The sequence below is a fragment of the Ochlerotatus camptorhynchus genome, unplaced genomic scaffold, assembly GCF_037179485.1.
Source record: "Ochlerotatus camptorhynchus isolate MF236.1 unplaced genomic scaffold, CSIRO-AGI_Acam_v1.1 ptg000556l, whole genome shotgun sequence".
Taxonomy (NCBI): Eukaryota; Metazoa; Arthropoda; class Insecta; order Diptera; family Culicidae; genus Ochlerotatus; species Ochlerotatus camptorhynchus.
This window is the reverse complement of record NW_027041039.1, coordinates 802,943-830,516: the sequence shown is the minus strand read 5'-3', so window position 1 is coordinate 830,516 and position 27,574 is coordinate 802,943. Positions and strand designations below refer to the sequence as shown.

General features: G+C 37.9%; 1 protein-coding gene across 2 annotated transcripts in view; it reads right to left on the bottom strand.

Moving 5' to 3' along the window:
- Window positions 1-27,574, bottom strand: part of org-1 (optomotor-blind-related-gene-1) — a 259,354-nt gene that overhangs the window by 35,006 nt on the left and 196,774 nt on the right. For both annotated transcript variants that reach the window (XM_065236580.1, XM_065236581.1), the window contains 2 exons: window positions 21,201-21,233; window positions 3,255-3,810 (listed from right to left, as the gene is read on the bottom strand). In XM_065236580.1, the coding sequence (XP_065092652.1) occupies window positions 3,255-3,810; window positions 21,201-21,233 (589 nt within the window). The remainder of the gene's footprint in view (window positions 1-3,254; window positions 3,811-21,200; window positions 21,234-27,574) is intronic.

Genomic DNA, 27,574 nt, shown 5'->3' with positions numbered 1-27,574 from the left:
AGTCTCTTAAATAATTAATAACTTTTTCCTGTCTCGTTTTACATAGAAGCGATCTTGAGCAAAGTTGTAGGTGAGAAAATTTTCTATAAGAATGGCTATCGAACTGTTTCGCAGCTCATTATGGAAAAAGACTAGAAGGCAAAAAACAAAAAGTTGAGATTTCCCATAGTAATTTACATGCAAACTTCAAATGGCTTGTGCGAAGTCTGTTTCTAACCAAATGAGTTGTAATTTTGGGAGGCTAATCAGGACCCGATTTGAAACCATTTAAGCACTGTGGAGCGAAAAAGTCAAATTTTGCATCAATCTAATATCGCACCCATTCACAACACACATGGGCCGGGACCAACGGCTTTACTTCCCTTCCGAAGGAAGACGTGACCAGAGATTTTATGCCTCAGAAAAATCCCACCGACCTCGGCTGGGGATTGAACCCAGACCCATTCGGGTGTTGGAAAGCAGTCACGCTTACCACTACACCACCGGCGCTGGCTTTGAAATGCCATGTAGTAGTATACAAATGATATTTTTAGGCAATGAAAACAGTTTTTTTTGTCGCGAAATCTTGTAACAGCCCTGGAGCTCAAAGCCCCTTTCCTTCAAAGTGAATTAACCCTACAAAAAACTGTATCTACGCCTAATGATACCCTACGGCTGAAATATCGATAAATCAATTAATCAATCAAAGCTGAATTTTGAAAGGGGCTTCGAAGACATATGGATAATAATTCCATGGAAATCTAATTCTTAAATTTCTCAACAAATTCTTTACAGTCTTTCATGCTAGTTTGAAGATAGTATCCAGATTATTATTAATAGAAATTTTTAAGAATTTTGAAATAATTTCAAGGAGTTTCCGGTAGGGTTTGGCTGGAAATTTTGAGCATATTTTCAAAGAAACTATGAGTAGTGCTACAAGAGAATCAGAAGACGTTTCCAAGCGAATACTAACTTCTAGAAAACTCCAAGATAATTCCATGAGATCCTTTTAAAGGCATTTTGAGATGAATTCTGAATCGAAATCCGAGGAGATTTTGAGAGAATACATTTATTAATTCTAAATGGCCTACCGAGAGGATGCCGAAGCTTATGCCAAGCGAATTCTTGGGAAAATTATGGAGAGAAATTAAACAAATTCTCGTGAGAATTATTAAGAATGCAAGAGTGAAATAAAAGACTTTTCTGGAGGTAATTCATAAAGTGTTCGGCACAGACTTCTTTGGAATAGTTCCAAGAAAATTCTTGACAAATTTGCAAAGATATCTAGGGATGAGTTCCTATGAAATAATGCAGTAAATTTAAACATTGAAGATTTTTAAAGATTCCGTGCACAGAAATTCATGATTAAGGATTAACGAAAATACTTTGGATTCTGAGACTTCTATTGAGAACAAATTCCAAAAAGTGTAACACTAAGTTATGTGAGAAAAATCGTCTATGGAAGCAGAAATGGAGAAACTTTCCTTAAATGCCTGGCATGAAAAGGTTTTTTGGTTCTAAAATAATGATTGCTTCTGATTCCGGTTAGTTCCCAGACTTCCCGGTTCACCCTGTAGTTTACACAACTTTCAAACCGTGTGTTAAGCCTCAACTCATAGAGAGAAAGCTCTTTTTGAATGAACTTCTGCTATAACTACCTTTGGAAAATTGATGTGGTTCTTGTTTAATTTAAAGGGCGTCGTTCGTTTATTTGCTCCAAAACCATCTTAGTAAAGTTTTATGAATTTGGGAGGACTCCTAGTTTGACAAAAATGAAGCTGAGTGCAGTTTCGAACCCCTTTGGATACGGTTGTGTTTTAAGTTTGTTCTCTGTTTTGTGCGTGCGTTCGCTTTCATAGTTTTCGGCTGCATTTGCCGGATTAGCGCTGGCACTCTGCCTCCCGGACGGTTATACGTGTGTGATTGGTGGTTTTCTCGTTTTCCGGGAAGTTTTAGAATCGAGAAAGAAAACGTGATTCATCATGTTTGCAAGCATCAGAAGAGATGTCGCTATCAACGTTGTTTGATATTTTCTTCCGGACCAGAAATTAGTGGCATCGCGAGTGATAATTTTTAATTTCAGTTTATTTAAGCGCTGCAAGGTGCGTGAAAGAGTTCGGCACGATCGGTGTTGATGTTGGCTAGCTTGAATTTTTTATTGCAAAATAAAAATTAAGTGTTTTCGAACGAAATTGATATTGAAAGTGTACCAAAAGTGCTTCTGAACGTGTTTCGCGGTTAGGTGGAGTAAAATTCGTGAATTCGCGGTTTATGTTCAGTGAAAATTCCGTATCACAAAATTGCTCAATGAGTTCCCTTTTTTGTCGTTCGACGACGACGGGTTCGCGAGAACGAATCAAATAGACTTCAAACTTTCGAAGATGAATTATATTATAATACAACTAGATATTCTCCAAGCTTACTGTGTGCTACCTTGACTCAATCATTGTTAATTGATAAAACGCTCTAGCATCTTGTTTTTGTGTGCTATTGCACCTAGTTTTTACAGAATTCAAGGTTATAAATTCTCCATTTTTGGGAAATCCTGGGAGTCAGGATTTTACTGATCGCGGGAAATTACGGGATTTCCCAAAATAATCATCATTTAATTTTCTCTCTGTAATACTTCAACTTGACTGTCAAGTTGACTATACCAAGCTTCGCGGATTGCATGCAAGAACAGCTCTAATCACTGTTACTTCCTCGTCAGAACCATTTCTGAAATATTTAATTTTCACTTAACATCTACGGACCATTGCTCCTCTGGCTTCGACTGGCTGATTTTAAAACCATAGAACTGTCAAACATAATGGATAAGCTTTGGTTATCAAATCTAATATTAACACTAATGTACCACATCAACATAATGTAGTTTTACTTGCGAATTAGTTGAACTTTCTATGTTAAGTTAAGCTACTAGATCTGGAGATTCAAAAAAAAACATTACACCAACAAATCGCGTCAAGGGCGCTCTGCCATTTACTGCCAGCTTGTAAGTGAATCTGAAACCAGTTACCTGAGTAGTTGACCTACGTATTTTCTTTCACCACAGCTCATACTGCAGAAGCACACAACCTAACTGTACGAATTTTAACTGTATTTCGTGTTTGTTTGAATTAAATCATCATAATGGTTTTGTCCACCTAGACGCGATATCATGAGTAACCGCTACAGCAACGAAATACCAACCCGCGGTCACGCTTCTGTTTATTCTCGTGTCCAAAGTTATGCAAACACTGTCAACGTCAGTCATTTATATCTATATTTTAACTTACGTGTGGAAAGCATATCGATACCGCTTATCGTCCAGTGGAACAAAGTCCATTATCATGAGATACTCCGCCGTCAGCTCCAGTCCGACCACCTTTACCTGAAAGGTGGGAAACATTCGCCGTCCGGCCTTGGTAACTATCATCTCCGTGCCCTGTTCATGGAATTTGTCCCACAGATGCTTCCCCTCGAGCATCACCATGGCGGAGGCAAGCGATGGGTGATAAGGTTTGTCTATATCGCCAGCGTTTGATTTTTTGCCACTGTTGGAAAGCGTTTTGCTACCGCTTGTATTGCTATTGCAGTTGGGGCTGGTTCGGCCTCCGCTACCACCACCACCGTCGCCACCCCCACTAATACTGGAGTTTGTTTTGCTCGAGGGACTGTTGTCACTGTCGGTGTTGAAGTTCTTATTGCTACTTAGGGTGTTATTGTTGTTGTTACTGTTCGCTAAATTACTACCACTACCACTATGAAGACTATCACTATCACAATTGATACTGAGCTGCTCGACCTGCTCTAGAGGGTTGTACTGGGCTTTGTTGGCGTTTTGCAAACATGCTGAAAGTGAACAAAAACGGAAAAATGCGTTAATAGCAGAATTTCAAGAACGCAAGTGGCGTTGTATATTGTCACGTTTATATAAGTATAAATAACGTTAATCGATACACTATTCTAGGTTAGGTTTCGTTTATCACGCTATATGGATGAACATCAGTTCAAATATCAAGTTTTGTTGAAGTCAAGTGATAGAGTTCTAAGTCTAGAACTTGTTCAGGCTTGTCTTTTCCGTTGTGATATTTATGTATACCATATTTATTTTTGCCATAAATTTGGTGTTGACATTGCGAACAGATGCGCCTATTTGAGAATTTTCATTAGAGCAAATCCACGCCAACAGACGCATCGATTTTATTTTACCCTCTCCGAATTCCATGAAACTTCGCATAATTGTTCACTAGGGGCAATGAACCAAGTTTGTGCTGGAATTGGGCCATTTGGACTGCCACATAACTTTTCAATATGACGTGTACGACATATTTCAATAAATCATACCATGGAAATGGCTCATCTAACCGACATGATTTCTGAGGCAAAGTTGTAGGAAAATGAATTGTCTTTTCTAAAAAATACATACTGAAAAAAAAACAAACAAAAATATCTTTTTCAAAAATTAGAACTTTTTTTTTACACATAATTTGTATTGATTTTTATGCAGAAAACATTATTTCGTTAAAAAATCGCTACGCAAATTACATAAATATTGCGTGAAAAAAAAATGTTCAAAATTTTTTGCTAAAAGTTTATCTTTAGTAACATTGTTTACTGCACACTTAGAAATAACTAATTTTGCACGTGACGGAATCCATCTTTGACATAAAAGATGAGACGTAAACAAACATGTCATGTAATATTAAGTGCTCCAAGACTGAAAAGATCGTTGCTCGACGAAAAATACGTTTGATTGAGCTATATTTCACGTCGGTTATGACTCAATCTTATGTCAAAATTGACTCTCGTATATGTCACTCTCAGAGCACCTAAATTTACATGATTTTTTCTAAGTGTGTGTTTATTATTATTTTTAAAGTGCCCATTGGGCCCAATATTAGAAAAGTAAGCTTTTTTTGATAATTTAAAGCTTAAGAGGAAATTTACCCCCCGATTTTTTTTTTCCGGCGCGTTTATTTTTTTCCAAAAATATTGGGAAACATTTTTAATAAATCTTCGAAAGTCAGTTTTTCCTTAGATTCCTAAGAAAAATTACATGTAAAAAAATGTCTTCTATCTCATCATGAAATTTGGACCCTCAGCAAAAACGAAAACTTGATGGATTGTGGTTTTTAGAGTTCAACTTTATGTCATTATGTCTTACAAAATATGTTCTGGACGAAATTTTTTTTAAAGGAAATAATAAAAAAATAAATATTTGTTTAGAATTTTGATATCTTTTACCGATATTTTAGAACAAATAAAAATGCAATTATTTTTTTGCAGCGGTAAACTTCCACTTAAAAATAGGTTTAAAAATCTTCATAATAATATTATTTTTAATGTTTGTGAAGTCTTTTACTAAAAATTTGCGAATTTTTTTTCCCAAACCTCGATTATATGATCCGTTTTTGTGCTATTTTTTAATTGAAAAATATCGATTACAAAAGTTAAACGAATTCCACCAAACCTTGGTTCTTTGCCCCTAGTGAACAATTATGTAAAGTTTCATGGAATTCTGAAAGGTAAAATCAGAAATTCGATTATTTTTTCGCTATTTGGCGTGAATTTGCTCACGAGTTAAACCAACTAAAACAGACTTAATAAGTAGAAGGGTCACGAACGGGAGCTTGACGTAGGACCGCTAGGGCACGAAACAAATGTGGAGAAAATTTAGTTCTTTTAATTGATCGATCATCTATTGTCTTAACTCTTTCCGTTTTTGATTTGCAGGCGTACCAAATTTGTAGTATTTTTTTAAAGAGAAAGTTGAAGAAGAGAATCAATCAAAATCACTTGCACCCCTGCTTCCAAGTTTGGTTACAAGATTACAACTCTGGATAGCATTTTGTGTGGTCGTTGGGGGCAAGTGTTTCTGAATATGGACCAACAGGCAGATAAATTCTATTCTATCTTTTTACTGTAATAAGCTTGTTGGCCCAGAAAAGGGCCGTTTTGTTGCCAAAGTTGGTGATGATTCAACCTCTGAAGCTGTACAGAGTTCGTCTGTCACTTCAAAGCATAGACGACATCGATGGCCGGAGACACGTTTAACACCGCCACGGCGCACAGTGGCACGAATATGAATAAAGACGGTCAAAAATATTTTCTACCCTTTTTCGACGTTTTAGAGACTGGCTGTCTTGGGAGAAGTTGCTCAAAATTATATCTCGCATCTTTTGAAATACACACCTGAATAATCTTTAAGCTAGTATTACACATCCAAATTCTAACTTTTTCCAGTTACGAGATAATGGTTCCATGTCTTCCAGAAAGTTGCAGAGCAGTTGATTTTATGAACATTTGCTAAAGACACCAAATTTCTACATAATAACTCTGTAGAGCTATAATAGATTTTCTTTTAAGACTACCTTAATATTGGTTTTTTGAGTTAATTAGTGCTTTTTTCAAATTTGATCAATTTATCATGTTCTAAAAAATTGTTGGCATCATTAAAATATACAACTTTGCTGAATACACCAATGCTTTTCATTGACATCTATGTGATATACAGCCCATCAAGCGTTTTTGTGACGTCATATTCAACGGCTCGAAAAGAGGGTGGGTGGGCCCTGGCGGGGTCTAAAACTGGCTGTATTTTGAAGATTACCTTATAAAATAGTACTTCTGAAAATTTCAGCGTTGGGTACTGAGGGGTACCTAGTCAAATCTCGATTCGAAAATGTCAATATTATATACAGCCCATCGGACGGTTTTGTGACGCCATATTGAACGGCCCGAAAAGATGGGAGGCGGCCCCTGGCAGGGATTAAAACCGATTGAATATCGAAGATTACATTATAAAATAGTGCTCCTGAAAAGTTCAGCGTTGGATATTGAGTTATGAATCAATGATTTTAACCTACACGTGTTTGAACTTGCAAATTATTTAAATTATTAAGCTTAATCTGGAGATGTATTTAATGGGTTTGTTCTTAATTTGTTTGTTATTCAGTGTACCTACATTGATATGTACATTCATTGCAATATTGATACTCATATGTTGATAGTTGCAAATATTATAATGCAAGCTAATAATATTGGTATATTCCTTGCCCTTTATTATATACAATATGGACTAAAATATTCGCAATACCTATCGGTATAACTTTCAATAAAACTAGATTAAATGATAAAATTCTGACTACGGTTCCAACTTTGGACCTACCCACCCCACCCTCTTTTCAGAACATAGAACGTGACTTCACAACAGATGTTTGAAATTCCCGCGTGCACATCGTTGAACGCTGCTGCAGATGACTATTTTGTGCTTGACGTTTTGGCGATAGCAAAGAGCGATAGGGTTTATTTAATTATCTAGGTGTGATTTTTTTCACGAACAACTTGTATTGAAGTTGTGGTTCAAAATGAATTCATTCAATCTTTGTCGGATGGAATTGTTCAAAGTGTGGGCGGAGAAGATTCACGGAAATATTATCGAAGATAGTCAGGTAAGGAGTAATTAAAACATATTTTTTTCAATATTGGCATACTCAAAATATCAAAGTTCAGAATATACAGTTGATGAACAAACCCATTGATTATATTTCAAGATAATGCATTTTTTACATAGTTGTAAATTTTATCATGAGTAAGTAGCACACTCGTAGCACACATTGGTTTATAACTTGTACTAAATATATATAAACGAGATTTGACTAGGTACCCCTCGGTACCCAAAGCTCAAATTTTTAGGAGTACTATTTTATAAGGTGATCTTCCAAATACAATCAGTTTTCGACTACATCAGGGCCCGCCAACCCTATTTTCGAGCCATTGAATATGACGTCACAAAAACGCATGATGGGGTACATATAACATTGACTATTTCGACTCGAGATTTGACTAGATGACCCTGGAAACCCAGAACTGAACTTTTCAGGAGTACTATTTTATAATGTAATCTTCGAAATTCAATCGGTTTTAAACCCTGCCAGGGGCCGCCTCCCATATTTTCGGGCCGTTCAATATGGCGTCACAAAACCGTCCGATGGGCTGTATATAATATTGACATTTTCGAATCGAGATTTGACTAGGTACCCCTCAGTACCCAACGCTGAAATTTTCAGAAGTACTATTTTATAAGGTAATCTTCAAAATACAACCAGTTTTAGACCCCGCCAGGGCCCGCCCACCCTCTTTTAGAGCCGTTGAATATGACGTCACAAAAACGCTTGATGGGCTGTATATCACATAGATGTCAATAAAAAGCATTGGTGTATTGAGCAAAGTTGTATATTTTAATGATGCCAACAATTTTTTAGAACATGATAAATTGATCAAATTTGAAAAAAGCACTAATTAACTCAAAAAACCAATATTAAGGTAGTCTTAAGAGAAAATCTATTATAGCTCTACAGAGTTATGATGTAGAAATTTGGTGTCTTTAGCAAATGTTCATAAAATCAACTGCTCTGCAACTTTGTGGAAGACATGGAACCATTATCTCGTAACTGGAAAAAGTTAGAATTTGGATGTGTAATACTAGCTTAAAGATTATTCAGGTGTGTATTTCAAAAGATGCGAGATATAATTTTGAGCAACTTTTCCCAAGACACCCAGTCTCTAAAACGTCGAAAAAGGGTAGAAAATATTTTTGACCGTCTTTATTCATATTCGTGCCACTGTGCGGCGGGCCAGACGAGTGCTTTTGCTGCTTCTGCTCACCACGGCGTCCGAAGCGAAAATGAATTGAGGCTAGTCTTGCCTTTGTTTTAACGGGACTTCAACCGTAAACGGTCATTTGTCCCTCCAGAGTTTAGGCTAGACATCAGCGTTGTTTTATATCTTTTCAGGTTAAAACAGAATGATGTGCAACCAAGTGGTACTCGATTATGACGACGCCGGTAAGCTACAAAGACTCCTCCCATCATGAGTAGTTTGCTATTAAGTAGCGACACTGGCTCCTTTTTTTTCCTGGAAAGTTAGCGGCGCCGGTGGTGTAGTGGTAAGCGTGGATACTTCTCACCCCAGCAGGCCTGGGTTCAATCTCAGTCGGCATGTTCTGAGGCATAACATGTCTGATCGCGCCTTCCTTCTGAAGGGAAGTAAAGCCGTTGGTCCCGGATCATGAATTGATGGATCGATAGGTAGGGTCCAGGTGTGGGAGCTGCCTCCCTGGCGTCGGTAGCATTGGTTCTCAGCACGGAAAACAAGATCGACTGAAAACAAATCTCGCGTCACGTTTCAATAGGTCCTATCTACATTGACGAATTCTCATCGACTCTCTCTTTCGTAAATAACTCGGCTTCAAAAATGTTTCCTGTCGTCTTTGTCGAATTAGATGCTAGATTGTTGCTTCTTCCATCGAACTGTGTGTGGAAAATATCCGGCCGTGGCGATTAAAAGTTGATGAAGAGAATCGATCATAATCATTTGCACCCCTGCTTTCAAATTTGGTTACAAGAGCATTTTGTGCGGTCGTTGGGGGCGTGTGGTGCTGAATATGGACAAACAGGCAGATAAATTCTATTCCTACTCTTTACTGTAATAAGCTTGGTGGTCCTGACAAGGGCCGTTTTGTTACCAAAGTTGGCGATGATTTAACCTCCGAAACCATACAGAATGCGTCTGTCGCTTCAAAGCGTAGACGACACATCCATGGCCGCTTACGCTTGGGGTGTTCAGTGTAGGTTGCAGCATGACGGATCTCATTTTCCAAGAACACCTTCAGCACACCTCGTAGATCAGACCGGAGACACGTTTGACACCGCCACGGCGAGCCATACGACTGATTTTGCTGCTTCTGCTGTCTGCTCACCAGGGCGTCCGAAGCGAAAATGAGTTGAGGATAGACAGCATTGCGTAGACATATAGATTAGCATTGCGTAGACATATTTCTAATCGATTGGTGATACAATTATTGAAATTGATCCAGGGGCAGTTGAGTTATTAATGTTCAAAATCTTCCATAATTTTGTTTCATGTTCCATTTTCGGTTTTCACAAAGTGTACCCCAGTATAGAAATTAGAGACGTAGTCCTACGTCAAATTTTTTTGCTTCCATCCACATGGTACGTTTAAAGATCAACGTAAGGCATCAATTTATCGACAACTACGATTGCACTTGTTTCTCCATGCTGCATCCTCTCGTTGTGTTAATAGCCAGTCCTCCAAATGGTTGATCGCTTCCATGACTGGTACGCTGGGAAAAAGAGCTGTGACGTCGAAAGATACCATAATCTCGTCCTCGTTGATGTCTCCTGAAGATTATAGTTGCTGGGCGAACTCCTGGGTGTTACTTACAGCTTTACTCTGGAACTGATTCGGCATCCGCTGGAACTCTCTGACTAGCCACTTCGCTAATTTGTGGGTGGGGGCACCAACTGCAGACACGATCTCTCGCATTTCATTCCCCGGTTTGTGGACTATGGGGAGACCTTTGCTCCTGGGTAGAATGGGATTGGATTCCCGTAAACGACCTGCTCCATCTCCTAATATTGATTTGCACTCCTTCAATGCTTTATCCACGCGTTTCACTATGTTCTGTGAGGGGTCTACTCGAAGCTGTCTATACGGTCCGTTGTTAATCTTCGTTGTCATCTGATTGTCGTAATCGTCCTTGTTCATGATAACGACCGCGTAGCCCGTGTCTGCTTTCACATAGTTTACTGTTTTACTTTTCAGCTCCTTTACAATCCAAATTTCCTTTTTGTTGGCGCGATTATGTTCCTGTCCGTCCTTGATTATGTTCGATGTGATAGTCCTGACCGTATTCTGTGATGATGTTGGAAGTCTGGCTTGGTTGTAACCGCGTATCCTAGCCTCTTGTTGAGGTGTTTCAATTGTTTTTCCGTTAATGCGATCGTCGTTTTTTATTTATTTATTTATTTATTTATGAGGTGGGTCGAGACTTCATCCGTGTGATGTCTTGCATCATGTCCAATCACTATTCATTAAACGATCACTTGTTCCGTGTTGGGCTGGGGTACAGCCGTCTTTGTGAATGTAGACAAGGTTACCAGCATGCATATCACATTATTTGGTCATATGCTGAGCACTGATGAGTCAGATCCGAGTTGTCGAGGTAGACAACTTAATGTTCCAGTTCGGGATGTTTTGGCTTGAGTTTATGAAACTCATATATGTTTTCTTTAATAATATTAACCTTAGATTGTAAGTTTGATTAACCTTGTGTTTAGTTTGTATTTTGTGTGCGTGTGTGTTTTTTTTTGTTTCTGTAATAATTGTATAATTACAGAACTGATTTAATATTGAATAGGATTAAGTACATGTTTAAGAAATAGTGAAATTTTGGTATCATAAATCATACTCCAAATCTCCTTCAACTTCTCTATATCCATACAATTGTCATCCTTTAACCTCGAGAGGACCGCAAGTAAATATTCAGGTGAATTCCTTTAACTTTAGATTTTCGACATTAGGGCGTTAGGCCACTGTTCAAAAAAATTTTTTTTTTGGTCTGAAATCAGAGTCTAAAGAATACGGAACAATTGGTTTTTTACCTGAAAACACTTTCTTTCGCATTATTTTGGGGTGGAGACTAGGGGACTACCTGTGCGTTCTTGGCATGAAATTTATCTTTATTCGCGTTTTTATCCGTCGATCTTGTTTTCCGTGCTGAGCACCAATGCTACCGACGTGCCAGGAAGGCAGCTCTCACACCTGGACCCTACCTATCGACCCATCAACTCATGAACCGGGGACCAACGGCTTTACTTCCCATCCGAAGGAAGGCGTGATCAGAGATGTTATGCATCAGAACATCGCGGCGGCGCCGACTGGGATTGAACCCAGGCCTGCTGGGGTGAGAGGTAATCACGCTTACCACTACACCACCGGCGCCGTTTTTTTTTCTAATTGACTAATCGACTTGATTTTTTGTAGCTTGTTCTACATACTTTTTTTCCAGTGAAGTGCCTTAGTTTTTATCTTTGTCATTAATTTTTTTTTTGTAATTAACGATTATATTTGATATTTTTGCCTGACAATCAGACCACTTTTTTTCAAAAGCGCGCTATTTCGTTAAAATCAATATTTTCAAAATCGGACTGGTACTTCACTAGTTTCAACATTCTAGTTTATGATACTTTTATCCATTTTGGTTCTAGGACTAATTGGACGTGGATGAACGAAATGGAAAAGCATCTGGAGATAAAACCAGATCGGTTCATTAAAATTTGCCATATTTCTGGCAATGGCTATGTCATTTATTTTTCAGTATCTAAGTCAAATAATTAATTGGAATTCATCAACTGTAGGTCATTTTAATTAATTAAGAGTCATTTTCCTGGCTTCTTTTTCCATAATATGCCAGAATTCGTTTCATAATGTGTGGTGCTTCATAAGCCAAAGATTTTTCGGCAGCTCCCCGATAAATGTGGAGTTCCAACAACCGATCTGAGAGAAAAAAAATGTTATTTTAGTAATTCTGAATGAATGAATGGCTTGGTTGCCGTCGTTCGTGGTCTTCCACATGGATTGATAGAGGATCTTACATCAAATCATGAGATTCCTATGGTGATGGAATTTCATTCATCATCTGGTTCAGAAGCAGTAGGCTGCCAATCTTTTTCGGTTCGCGCTCGGTAGAGTTTTCTGATGACGAATCAGAAAAATCGGAAGATTTTATGTAAGCAGAATTCTTCGAAGGATACGATGAACGATCGGTATTCATTATCTTATTAGTTCAAGGTAGACAAGACTGAGAACATCCTATCATTTTTCAGGAGCCTTCGAGTTACGATCAATCGGCAAAATTTCAGGACAACATTCGTGTCAAAGACATAATGTTCATAGCACTGAATTTTTACATAAAGCACAAGCTTACCCAAGGAGGTTTGGAAGACTTTATGAAAATGTTGAATATTTTCACGATAGGCAAAAATTTTCCCGAAAGCTTTATCACATTTACTAATGCTTTCCCAGCTCCGAAAGGGTTTATTTTTGTGTAAATTGTCAGGATGGGTATGTCGTCTTTTTGCTCAATAATGACAGCACACTAACAACCTATTTTATTTTAAGATATGAAGCTACTCCACAACCTGAACCTCTATGCCCTGTGGAAAACTGTGGATCAATTTAAACGGACTTTTTTGTTACTTTTCCCATAGAGCAGCAAATCAGATATTTTTTTTGAAATACTTCAAAGAAATAGCTGAAGAACTTCGCGATATAAGCCGTTTATGATGTAAACAATTTTATCATTTTTTACTATTTATACACAGATGCCTCTAATGATCGTCACTTTGAAACAGAAAATAGTGAATAAACTTATATTTTGGAATGGTTACACACTTAGAAATTATCGCCGACTTCGGTAATTTTTTTCAAAATCTGAACAGCTGAACTGTTCGGTAAAGTTTATGCAGTTTAATTCAATTGCTTTTCAGTTACTTTGAAACTAAATCTACACTAAAATGACAAGATTTGATCGTTTAAACAAGGTTGAACATGTTTTGAAATTATTTTTTAATTCAATGGACTTTAAATGAAGGTTAAACTTTTACCGACCATTCAGCTGTTCTGATTTCGGTAAAATTTACCGAACACGAAAACAAAATCTTAGTGTGTAATACATATTTTATGTATTGATAGTAATTAAAACTTACTTTGTTAGAATTCGGATATGATGAGAAACTTCGCACAAACCCCTTTTCACTATTTATCAAAATATAACACACGTTGATATAAATATCAACCATTGATATAATTGTGTTATAATTTTGTTGTGCCCTTCTGATCGGGAAGGGCGATGTTTCGATCGTCGAAGCTAAGGACGAAATGACGTTCGCAGCACTCCTCCGGAAGGTTCGGATTGAAGGAACTAGAAGGGAACGTGGTGAAAACCCGGTGCACTCAGAAAGGCGAAATGCTTTTTGAGCTGAAGAAGGAGCCTTCGATCAAGAGCGCCGCCTTCAAGGAGCTCGTCGAAAAGTCTTTTGGTGAAGGGGCGAGCGTAAGAGTTCTATCCCAGGAGACAATGGTCGAGTACAGGAATCTGGACGTGATCACTACTCGAAAAAAATCCGTTCCCATATTCGTGAACGGCAGCCGTGAACTATAGTACAGAAGAGGAGCTGCAAAGTGCGTTAAGAGTGCACTGCGATCTGGGAGATGTCCAACGAAGGCACCAGCAGCACTTTTCGCAAAGATGGTCGCGAATCCATTATCGACGTCACTTTCTGCAGTCCGTCGCCGGTGGCAAACATGAATTGGAGAGTGTGTAAAGGATATACCCATCAGGCGATCCGATATGGCATCGGCCAATGGAATACTGTGGTAGTATGGAGGACAAGAACTTGCGACCGGAAGTGGAAGACGAAGGCTTTCGACAAGGATCTTTCCATTGAAGCTCCGCGGATCTGAACGTGGACGAGCTGACAGAAACATTAGTGAGAGTATATGTGACACGACTATGCTGAGGAAACTGGAACCAAATAATAGACGGCGTCCTGCTTACTGGTGGATCGAGGCTCTTAACACCCTCCACTCTAGTTGTGTTAGAGCCAGAAGACGTGTTCAGACAGCAAGAACAGAAACAGACAGAGAGGAACGAAGAGGAGTATTTCGAGCGGCCAGGACCGCACTTAAACGAGACATAAAGCAGAGCAAGTTAAACTGTTAAACTGAGCGGTGTCGAGACGCTGATGTCAACCTCTGGGGCGACGCATACCGAGTAGTGATGGCGAAGATCAGAGGTCCAACGATGCCCGCTGAAATGTACCCACAGAAGCTGCAAGTCATCGTGGAATGACTTTTTCCGAAGTATGACTCAACGACCTGGTCTCCTACACCGTACGGAGAGGGAGAGGGAGATAACGTCGAAGTCAATAACGAGGAACTTGTAGCAGTGACGAAAGGATTGAGGGTGAAGAAAGCTCCCGGTTCGGATGGGATCTCTAACGTTGCGTTGAAAGCGGCGATACAGGCGTCCCCGGACATGTTCAGAATGGTGCTACAGAAATGCTTGGACTAATGTCACTTCCCTGACAGGTGGAAAATACAGAAGCTAGTGTTGCTGCTGAACCAGGAAAATCACCGGGGATCCAGCATTGCATACACTCGGGAAACTCTTGGAGAGGATCACCCTAAACAGGAGCGTGTGTACCAATTGTCGAAGTGGCAGTTTGGATGCCGGAAAGGGAGATCAACGGTGGATGCAATTCGGACAGTGGTCGAGAGAGCCGAGAAGGCGTCCAAATAGAAGCGGAGAGGAGATCGACATATAAAATGATATGACGTATAAAATGAGATGACATAGGGTATACGTCCCTAACCTCGGTCTAATATGCAGCCATAGATTACGTTTTTAATCATAACTCATCAATTAATTTACCTGCAAACGATATTCTACTGCTAAATGGTATGCTTAGATATGCTTATCATGTCGTTTGCTATCAGGAACCGCAAAAAGTTGAAAAACTTACTTTTTTTAAGACAAAAACTCACCAGGGAAATGTATGTAATATCGGTCTATTGTCCCCAAATTGGGTCTATTTATGGATGCAACTTCGTCCTATCCTGTTTGATTCTCAAAAAAAACGCTCTTGGTAACGTTTTCTTATGTATTTTTTTTTATCACTATCACTGTTAACTTAATACTCTTCATTCCTCAAAACATTTCTTAGAGAAAATTTTACGAAAACTACATTAAATCACTCAAGTTAAAAATTAAAAATTAAAAATTTCGCTTATCGTCTTTCGACCGCAGAATATCTAAATCAAAACATTGTGATGTTCATTATACAGATTTGGCAGAAAAAATCTCCCTTCCTGTTCGTTCCTTATCATCCAAATGCAAACCACATTGTTGACGTTACTCTTATTGCTATATGCTGTCAAATGAATTTCATGGGCCAAAGTTAGGAACATAGAAAAGAAATGTGTCCCTAAAGTTGGGTCCATGATTTACTTGTGAAAACGTTGTTAAACAATTAAAATAAACATAAAATATTCAAACAGTAACTGTGAGTTTTACGTCTAGTGTGTATTATCAGGTAATTCCATTCAATAAATGCCATAATCAGGCCATTTGATGATCGTCAGTGCAACCTTCCCATCTTAACCTTAGAAGTCATGGCGGCTAAAAACTCCGAACAGAGTGATATTCTCAACCAGTTTTATTACTTACGAGAGCTGAAAATGTATTGAAATGTTGTGATATAAATTGATTTGTGTGTGGTACACATTTATCAATCATCAGTGATCAATATTTTCCTTATTTTTTGTGTAATATTCCTTAATTAATTATTTATTTGCGTGATAGGCCGAATGAAAGGACTAGACCCACATTACATACCGTAACCCTATATAAATTATTATTGTAATATCTAATGTATCAAAATTTCATAATTTCGAAAAGCAGCATTTCAGCTGAAATGAACAATTGCAACACAGCTTTTTAAAGACAAGTATAAATCGTGAACCATTAGAGATAGAAAATTGCATCCTTCATAATAAAGAAAAAGAGAAGGACTAGCTTTCATTGTACAGCCATTTCATAGCAAAAAGATATAGTGGTTCTCAGAATTTCGAAAAAAAAACAGAGTGTGCTATATGTTTGATAATTTTTCCTTGGAAATTTCGACTTTTTTAGCGATGCGTTTTTTTTTCGTTTTGAGTTATTTTTTTTTTGATGTTATCATGTTTTGGGTTTTTGCTCAATACTCCTATGCGACTAGACTACCATGCGTCTCCATTGATACATAGCTAACATAGTCACATAATCTCAGCCATAATAAATAAGTCATCGCTGATTTTTTTTATATGTTGTGTAAAAAACCCTATATTTTCAAGGTAAAAAATAAAAACATATTGCGCCCTCTGTCTACAAACCATGAAAACCATAAAAACATATAGGGTTAACTACCCCATTTCCGGCCTATCAAGCACAGCTCACACTTAGTCTTTCTTAATCTAGCGCAGTTTAGCACCAAACGGAATGTTATTATTACTGATGGCTTCCAAATTTATTTACCTTTCCGTACGTACCGTAAGATTTGATAAAGAGATACCAATCGTTGAGATATTGTCAAAAGTCTAACACTGCTTCTTGACGCCAAACTCGGCCTACGGATTCTAAACTCGGCCTAACGCATTGCAACGCCATTGAAACGCCAATGAATTCACTTCGGCCTATCGGATGAAGATAAAAATTGATTCGGTCGGAGCGCTTCTTTTGTTTTTGGGAATAATGTGTGCAAACCTTCATATCACGCGTTCTCATTGACTTCGTTCGGTAGCTTATTAGCTAAACTAAAGTATCGTACCAAACGCATAATTGACTTGTTAACTCTGAAATCATGGATTTATATGAAGTTGTCTGCTCGATAGGCCCAAAATGGGCGATTAGGCCGAAGTAGTTCTCTACCCTACAATCAATGTTTTTCAATGTAAAAATCCCAATCTTTTAATATTATTATGTTTTTCAAAACAAGTGTTTAATTACCTTTCATGTGATATGTTGATCTTTGAAATCGGCCCAGTGGTTTCAAAATTATGAATCTTAAAAAAATAGTCATTCTATAAAAAAAAAATTTGTCACCCGACATAGAAATATTGGCTGTAACTTTCGTGAAGACACTATATACCTAAAACTAATGATTTAGGCACTTTTTTCTCCTCTGTTCGGGACATAAAACTACTGCGACCAGTAATTTGATCGATTGTAGTATATCCCGTGTCCTTAGTTTAGTGCATGTCGTATTACTTCATCACTATTTAGAAATGATGACGTATTCGGTTTTGATACAGTTGTCACTCTTGCCTTCATTGCAAGGAACCGATTCTAATTGAAAGGTCCCACTATTTATACCCTTCGGAGTGTTGGAAAACCCTCCAAAGGCGCGCCCCTTTGTCAGTCAAAATTGGATTCCTTAGCAACAAAATTAAAGAGTGACACCGATAGTGACCATGCATCAGAACCCTAGTCTTAACCACTTCAAACTAGGGAACAACGAATAGAAGATTAGGAATCACATAGATGAAGACTAACTAACTCATTTTTTTCCTTGTTTCAAGATCATCCTCGGTCCAGGCAACCCGAGGACTTATCACTATCAACAAGGCATACAAAGTAACAAGGACTAAGATGTGTTCCTTTGATTACTGAAAAATCCTGTTCCCCTAGTTTGAAGTAGTCAAGACTAGGAATCGGTGGTAGATCTTACATCCCGTAACGTAATGTAATGTAATGAAATTAAATGAAATAAGCCAACAAATCCGTGGAGTCGTCAAAGTGAACAAAAATCTAAGTCCGTTACTGCCTGGATAACAATCATATGAAAAATAATTTACAAAATTACACTTTTTGTTCCCAGGCTAATCTATCTGTAAATCTTCGACGAAAAAGTTAATGAGATTTTAACAAAGGTTTATGCGAGAGTCAATTCTTCCAGTGAAAATGTCTCAAATAATTTTATCAATGTAGTAGCGTGAAAACATAATTTTCAGCACTGAGAGAAAGCATTCACATGGCGCTAGAAGTTTTGGCCTCAACTTCGATGCACCATTTCAGCTGGTTATATTGTTCTGTCAGTTTCAAACTATGAGGGTGGGGGTTATTGTTGAATTTGTTTTACTATGGAGGATTTGGCCGAACGCCATTTGACCAAACGCTTTAATGTTGCTGACATAGAGGGTGCTGTCGTTCTCCCTCCCACTGGCTGCGCTGATGCCTGTTAGTCAACTCTAGTACAAACTTGATAAATCGGTAGTCGACTAACCATGATTTTTAATAATACACTTTTTTCCACATCACCACCATTTTTAATTTTTTCAACAAAACAAATTTGTCCTAATCCAAATCACTCAAATAAAGTGGCTTATCCAATAATTGGAGTTGCATATTTTAGATAATTTACTCTTGATAGCTGAAATTTGCAGATCTTAAAATGACTCCGACGGAAAGATATTAATAAAGTTGTAGTATAAGGGTATGATTACTGGGTGTTCACAGCAAAAGACGAACATTACAGCGACATTTTTCATGAAGGCGATAAATTATCACGTAATCTTCTCTACCTAACTGTACTTGTCTTAACTTCTCATTCTTCCATTCATATGATATGGAGTAGGCAGTTTTCATACTGACGATATGCATGCATTTGTCACTGAAACTAATTATGCTGTTACCTGTCACATTGTGACACACATGATGTCACAATTTAATTTATTATTAAACCGCTACTCCAATTGCTGCATGCAGGGTTGCTTCCACTCACTCCACTTTAAAAAATATTTGTCGGAATTAAGGAATCATGGGATGCAATAATGATATTTTGTACTTGTGAGCTACAATAAGAGGCTGAAAAGTATATAAAAATTCTCAATTCCGCTTTCAGAGAGTCACAATCAGCGATTTTTGCAATCTGAGTGAACGCTCACGAATCATAAAATCGCTGATTGTAACTCTTGATAGCATAATTAACAGGTTTGATGTGACAAACACATACTTGTCAACCTCTTCTTCTTCTTTTTCCTTGATTTGTTTTCGTCGATCTTGTTTTCCGTACTGAGTACCAATGCTACCGACGCAAGGGATGCAGCTCCCACACCTGGAACCTACCTATCGACTCCATAAGCTCACTCATAGACCGCAGACCAACGGCTTTACTTCCCTTCTGAAGGAAGGCGTGATCAGATATTTTTTGCCTCAGAAAATCTCGGCGGCGCCGATTGGAATTGAATCCAGGCCTTTTGGCGTGAAAGGTAATCTCGCCAACAACTAGGTAAACCACCGACGTCGCTAATCTCTTCTTGCAGCTTACAAGTATAACATATCATTACAGCATCCAATTGTTTCATAATTAAAAAAAACATTTCTTATTGCAATGTGAGTGGAAGCAACCCTATCTGTTGCATAATTGATATTAAAGGGTTCATAATTAAAAATTTCTCAAATCACAAAAACTCCTTAAAATCAATATTAAAAATTTCACATTATGAACAGAAACACCAATTAGAGCTCGCAATCGTCTTCTAATTACTGGTGAATCTCCCCAGCAACGTGTAACGCTGACTTTCCTGGTTTCATACCGAGTGCGTTCCGCCGTCACTACCGATGATGATGAGCGAAGATTTATTTCTTGTTAATTTTAATTTATCGTTGCTTCATTCGTCCGCGACACACGGCATAAATTGAGCTGAACTAATTGTTTAATTCTGGTTCTATACGTCGCTTTTCATACTGCCAAGCAGTCTCGTTTTCCACTTGGATGCAATTTTCATTCACAGGTTCTATACTGATCGCCACCGCAGCGCATCGTTAGGAGAGAGAAGTGCAAATCACGATCGAGTGGTTCGACACGGATGGACTAACCAAATGAGCTTGATTGTAATTTTAGACCTCACTTTTTTTTTCCCATTGCTAGTGATGCCTCTCAGATCTGAATGAAACTTGTTGACAGGCATATGCAGCAACATTCAAAGTCCCTTTGATGCAAAATTGGTGCACCGTGCACCAAACCGATTTCGTTCTAAATTTTCCCTTGTCTGCCAAGCCCAGTTCGGGGACCCAAATAGCAACGCAGCTGGAATTCGTGTTCCTTCACACTTTTATTTTTTCCACATGCTCGACGGCAGTTTTTACCCATTTGACTGCCAACATTCCATGAATCATTTGAGTGTCGTTGTTTATTTCCCATTCTTACAGCCGCCACTGACTGTGCGTACCACCAGTTTGATAAATTACCGGCAGCAAGACAAGAACTAATTCGACAAAATTGTTCCCATTCCTATGAAGATGAGCCTTTGTGGTGCAAGCTCTCTCCGGTGGTGGTTGATGGGAGGTTCCTTCCGGAGGTCGATCGCGCGTTTACGGAGGGCGTTGCATTTAAACATTGCGCCGACTTTTGGTCGACTGTCAAACAATTAATCTATCTTCATTTGTAGCGAGTGTCCCGGATAGATGATATATGGAAGTTGGTTACGCTCAGTAAATCAGAACGAAAACAGTGGGAGTCGCTAATGCACTAATGATTTGGTAAATCATTTTGTGGTTGCGAGAGATTAAATTGATGAGGTGCTGATTTGCTGACGGTGAATTTATAGTGCTTCACGCATTGCCAATAGTGCTGTGGATTCACAAGTTTGAGCAGGTATTCGGAAGCAAACGCTACATTTGCAATTCCTTCCGCTCTTCTTTCTTTTGGTCAGTCAATCAAGAACTCTCTTCAGCCTTATTCGGATCAAACTTTCATTTCAATTAAAGCAATATATTTAATCATACCCACGGAAGGGTTAGAATGTGTTTGATTTTAGCAGTAAATTAAACATACCATGCCAGTTTGTTGCCCTAACATCAGTAGTAGCTGCAATTATAAATGAGAGTAATTTTGAGAATCTTCATTAGGACTTGGCATTTCTGGGTAACTTTAAACAGGCTTGCGGTTATTCGTTTGCTGTAAAAAGAGATTTTTCGGAATTATGAAACATTAGATGTAATGATAATATTTTGCACTTGCAAGATACAGGAAGAGATCGTAAAGAATGTGCTTGACACATGCAACCCGTCAATTTTGATTTCAGAGAGCCATAATTTGAAGATCAATGAATATTCATGAAGCTGGAATATCCACCGATCATAAAATTGCTGATTGTGACACTCTAAAAGCAAAATTGACAGATTTTATGTGTCAACACACATAAATAATAGCCTCTTCTTGTAACTTACAAGTACAAAACATCATAATACTATCAAATGATTTCACAATTCTGAAAAACAAGTTTTTATCGCAAATAAATGGCCGCATTCCTGGTTATAAACATTTAAAAAAAAACCTGAATTAACTCACCTATGGTGAGATCTGACCCTTCTTACTAATATAAATTCTAAGATGAATTCTCATGTGATTTTGGCCATAGTCAGAAACTGGTCAATTCTCTTGGGCTACCGGATCATAGCCAGATGTGACCAGTGAGGTCCTGGGCACTTCAAATGACTACCATTGTACTGGTTTTTGAATTATCATATCATTTGAGGTGTCACATGATGAGTTTTACTTTTTTCAGGTGTATCTCTGGAACCAGTTGCTCGATTGCAAAAATATTCAAAAGCATTCACCACGTGGCTGGCTTTCTCCCATACAACTTACTTTGACACTTTTGACGATTTTTAAGGACTGTTCAAGTTATAAAATGGCCACACACTTTCAGTCCCTCCTTTTTATTTGACTACTGAGCTTAATGCTTTCTTTGGCCAGTTTTAAGCTCTACCTATAAGCTTTAAACAAACTTGTTACTTTAGCTTTAACCTAAAGGTCTCTACGTAAGTCTATACAGGGGATCCCATAGATAAAATTTTAAAAACCTTGTTTGTTTCCGTGAGAAGACAAAAAGATGGAAATGTTGAACATTATTTATTTGGTATTTTGTAAATGCATTTTTTAAGAAAACTTGCTTTGATGCTTCTTTTGTAAACATCGCGTAGTTCACATTCAATCCATGTAAAGGGTGTCCCGCATCAAATTGCATCATGGAAAAAAACGACGAACGGAAGGAGAAATGCGGTCAGACTGGTTGTTCTATTAGTGATCAGGATCACAAGCGTGTCGTGAAAGCGTTTAAGCGGAATCCCAATGTTTCGGTCAGGGATGAGGCCAAAAGTCTTTCGTTCAGAGAGCCAATAACCGGGAGGTACTGCATACGTACAAAGTGCAGAAGGCTCCAAATCGTGACGAACGGCAAAATACGGTGGGAAAGTCACGGGCCCGGAAACTGTACACCCAGACGCTGATGAAGCCTCATTGTCTCATCATGGATGATGAGACTTACGTCAAGGCGGACTTTCGGCAGCTTCCGGGGCTACTGTTCTTCATCGCCCAGCACAAGTTTGATGTTCCGGAGCAAGTAAGGAAACAAAAACTTTCAAAGTTTGTCAAGAAATACATGATTTGGCAAGCAATCTGCTCATGTGGCAAACGGAGTGCGCCGTTCGTGACTACCGGGACTATAGACGGGAAGATCTACCTCAAGGAGTGTCTACAGAAGTGTCTGCTTGCTCTGTTGAAGCAACACGAGGGCTCTTCTGGCCGGATCTAGCTTCGTGCCACTTTTTAAATGTTTTCATGGAGTAGTACGAAGCCAACGGGGTCACTTTCGTACCCAAGGACATGAACCCCCCCAACACACAGCATTCCAAGGAGGTCAAATTTGAGGAAGACACGAAGAAAAAGTGGGTTTCCGTACAGAAGAAGCTTCAGCCAGATATTGTACGGAACCTAATGAGTGGAGTTAACCGTGAAGTGTGAGCGTACGGTTATGGTATTAAAGTTGAATGAAATAAATATGCAAAAAGCTTACTAATGGGTTTTATTTTTTTGTCTGAAAGTTTGAAAAGAATCGGTTTACTAGGTAATTTTCTACAGTGTTTTTTTTCTTCTGTGATTCAATTTGATGTGGGACACCCTTTATATCGGATAGAGGGACTCTCCTTCTCCACAATCATCGTGGTGGTTTATTTAAGTGAGTTTCCATTCTAGAGAAATTCGCGGAAAAAGTCTTTATATTCGTTTGTGACATTGACTATTATGAAAGAAAAGTAGATGTATGGTTGCATGCTCAGTAGAGTGATGCAAAATTTGAAATTTTCGCTCCACAATACTTAAACGATTCCAAATTGGATCCTGACTAACCTCTCAAAATTTGAATCCATTTGGTGAGAAACTGAGATGGCACAAACCATTTGAAGTTTGTATGGGAATTACTAAGGTAAAACCAAGATTTTTGTTCATGTCTATCTAATAATTCACCATATCGGTCTGCTTCAAAAACTTTCAACTGTACTTGTAGGAAATTTTCCCAGCTACAACTATGCTGATTAAATGCAAGGATCGAAAGTTATCAATGGTTCAATGCGCTGATGTCTTATGATCATGCTCAATCAACTGCTCAGCAGGCAACATTGGTGTTTCTGGGGCATTGAATAGGACACAAAAATCATGTCTACTATGTCACACTGCAAAATACAGTGTTGCCTACAGAGCAGCTGCTTGATCATGACATAAGTTTACCAATCTCTTAAATAATTAATAACTTTTGCCTGTCTCGTTTTACATAGAAACGATTTTCAGCAAAGTTGTAGCTGAAAAAAATTTCTATAAGAATGGCTATCGAACTGTTTCGCAGCTCAATATGGAAAAAAAGACTAGAAGGCAATGAACAAAAAGTTGAGATTTCCCATAGTAATTTACATTTAAACTTCAAATGGCTTGTGCGAAGCCTGTTTCTAACCAAATGAGTTGTAACTTTGGGAGGCTAATCACGACCCGATTTGAAACCATTTAAGCACTGTGGAGCGAAAAAGTCAATGCTCAGTAAGCATTGGTTATTACGGCAACTCTGCAAATCTTTACTCCAATGGTAACATCCCATAAGCATCTGACAATCTGTGCATATAATCTAGCGGACTTTATCTAATCTCTTACCTCCATCATCGTACCTTTTGAAAGGATTTTTAAACTAGTATGTTCAAGTTGGTCAGAAGCCAATCAAGAGCATTTTCAACCAGCAATATTGCCTAAACAGCAAAAAATAAATTTTAATATTACATCCAAGAGGATGCACTTCAATCATGTCGAAAATCTCATGTAATTTTTATGGCCACAACAATAAACAAATGCAGTAAAAGCAGCGTAAAAAGCTAGAAAAAAATACGTAAAATAGAACCAAACGAGTACTTTCGTTTGTAAAACGTGCTTATTGTTGCTTAGCCCCTCCTTAGCCATTTCGATCGATCTTTGCACGATTTTTGTTACAAAGTAATTGGAGTAGATCTTTGGGTTGGGATTTGAGCAGAAACTTTCAATTAGCCTCAGTTGAGAAACGTACACACTGATACAGGCCTCGACTAATTTTTCAAGTACGGAACTGTTCACAAAATTAAAAAAAAATAGATAATTTAATTTAAACTATAATAAAGATTTAAAAAAAAATCAACTTTTACAGACTTTGTTCAGCTAACCCCATTTGGATAAAAAATAAAATTTGTCGATTTTATTGATGTCTTACATGTAACTGTCATTTGAAATTTGACCGGCTTTTTCAGCTGTTCAAAAACTCAGTGCCGAATTCGGTGATCTGAATTTAGTATGTAGGGAGGGTTGAAACCTTGGGTATTACAGGTATCGATAAGCGCTCGATTTCATTTATCGTCATGCTTGCAAAATTCTTGCGAATGGAACGATGCAAGGTCAGCTTAAAACACTGCATAGTTTCCGCATGGTACTTTTACACCTACGAAATCATATGAAATAAAAGTTTGATGAAATTGGTGAGTTTACCACAGAGACAGAAAACTGAAAAAAAATGTACACGTGACAAGGCTGGCAAATGTCATTTTCAATGAAAGATCTCTCGCGATATTTACTATCCTCGGATAAGAACACGATGACAGAGATTTTTTTTCAAAATCTCAACGATTTTTTTGTCATGACAGAACGTGACAGTGTTGTGATCATCGTGATTACTTGCTCATGTATTGCTATTAAAGTTACTTGTACCGAGGAAATCTTAAAAATATTTTCATTCACATTACATACACACTAAGAAATAACTAGTTTCACACGAGACGTAATCCATATTGGACGTAAATCATGGAACGTAACCAAACATTTCATGTAAAATTAAGTGTTCTCAAACCGAAACATTAGCAAATCGACGAAGAGAACGTTTCATTGAATTGATTTTCTTGTTTCTTTCAACTGATTCTTATGTCAAAAGGGCCACTTACATGTGTCGGTCTCAGGGAACCTAAATTTAAATGACATTTTCGTAGTGTGTAGGTTACTTGTTTAAATTCATCTAAATCAGTTCAAAATGTTCATGTCAAAACCGCAGAAGAATAATTTTCATGAGTGCTTGATCATTGGAAAATGACAAGAAAGCTAATGATCAGTCGTTTCGTCTCGGGATAGTGTTGAGGACCTGTTTTGTCATTGTCACATGACGGCCGTGATATTTACCAGCTTTGGTCCAGTGAAAATTTATAGTTTGAAGAATTAAACATGTATTCGCGTGAAGTTCCCTACTTTTCGGCAATAATTACAAAAAAACAATACTTATCACTTTCAAAATTGGGCTGTAAACAGTTAACATATGGTAGCTTAAAATGATTTTTCAGGTTTAATATCGGCAAAAATGTCTACTTTTTTTAATTCAAACGTTGATATACTTTTTGCTGTGTGAAGCAAGGTGATGAATTTGTGAATGCTAGCACTATAATTAAAAATAAAGGACGTCATTAGTTAAGAAAATACAAAAACATTAGTTCAGAAGTGCTAAGAAGAAGAAGAATTATAAACCATTTTATGATTTGAATTGAATTGTTTATCCCCTTGAATCCATTTCTCATTTAACAGCTGATATAATCAATTTGACAGATCGATGTCCTTCTATACCACTTGAAATCACTGAAATGGGGGTCGATTTTTTATAATAGACTACGCTGAAAACCCGCAATATTTTGCTGGATTTTGTCGAGCAGAAAGTCCAGCAATCCATCCAGCAAAGCGTTTTTGCTGGACAACCAGCAAATTGATCTAGTGCCAATTTGACAGCACTCAACTGTCAAATCAGTCATGTTTACATGTTCAAATTGATTAGAATTTTGAATCAAAGGAAAAAATAAAGTCTTTTTGACGTACTTTTGATGGTGCTCAATGGGTGAGTTTTCAGGGTGAAAGGACTGCAAATATGAAAAGAAGTGAGCATTTCAAGTACGTTGACAACGTATAGAATACTTACTCCACAATTCCAGTAAAATTTACGTCATCCCAATGATAATTCGCAAACCGAACGCTTCTTGTACTGCAAAATACTCAAAACAGCGAACCAGTAATTTACCAACTAAACTGCCTGACACGCCTCAATTTGACATTTGTTACAATTTACTGGAACATTCAGTAAAATATTTCAGACAACTGATTTTCCAGCAAAACCTGATTGAATTCTACAGGGGATGAATTTGTTTGAATTCTACAGGGGATGTAACATTGTTCCGTCTTTCGTCCAGCACATAAATCTTTGATGATGATGATGATGATGATATGGAACTACCACTCACTGTAGCTATACAACTGTCGGTAGACTGTGGACTATCGTCACTGTTCGACTTGATCAAGTTTATTAACCTCTAATTGTACTCAACGTGCAATTGTATGAAGGGCCAAAAACGGTTTAGGTGAATCCGTGGGCAACATCGACCACATGCATTCACGGGATAAATGAGAATCTTCTTCCAACAACAGGAACATACAACCGGTCGTCCAGCGCATAAACGACCTTAAACTAAAACTAGCCCTGATGAAGATCTCAAGTAACATTGCAAGCATTATCGAGGTTTAAAAGCATGCTATAAGTCTAAATCATGGTCTAGAGAACCATCATAAAATCAAAATTGTTACTTGGGATACCAACCACTGAACCGGAACGTTGTTGATGATTGATGATATCGGAGCTTTCTTGACTGTACTCTGACTGATTTCTTGACTTTCGTGTAGTTCTCTGAATATCACTTAAGTTCTTTTTAAAAGCACCTGCTGTTTCCCTATACTTGATGCAACCACCTTGAAGTTCTCAAAACTTCGCTGAAGAGCTAGAAATATTACGGAAGTTACTTTATTATCCCGTAGACTTTTCGTGACATTTTTTTTGA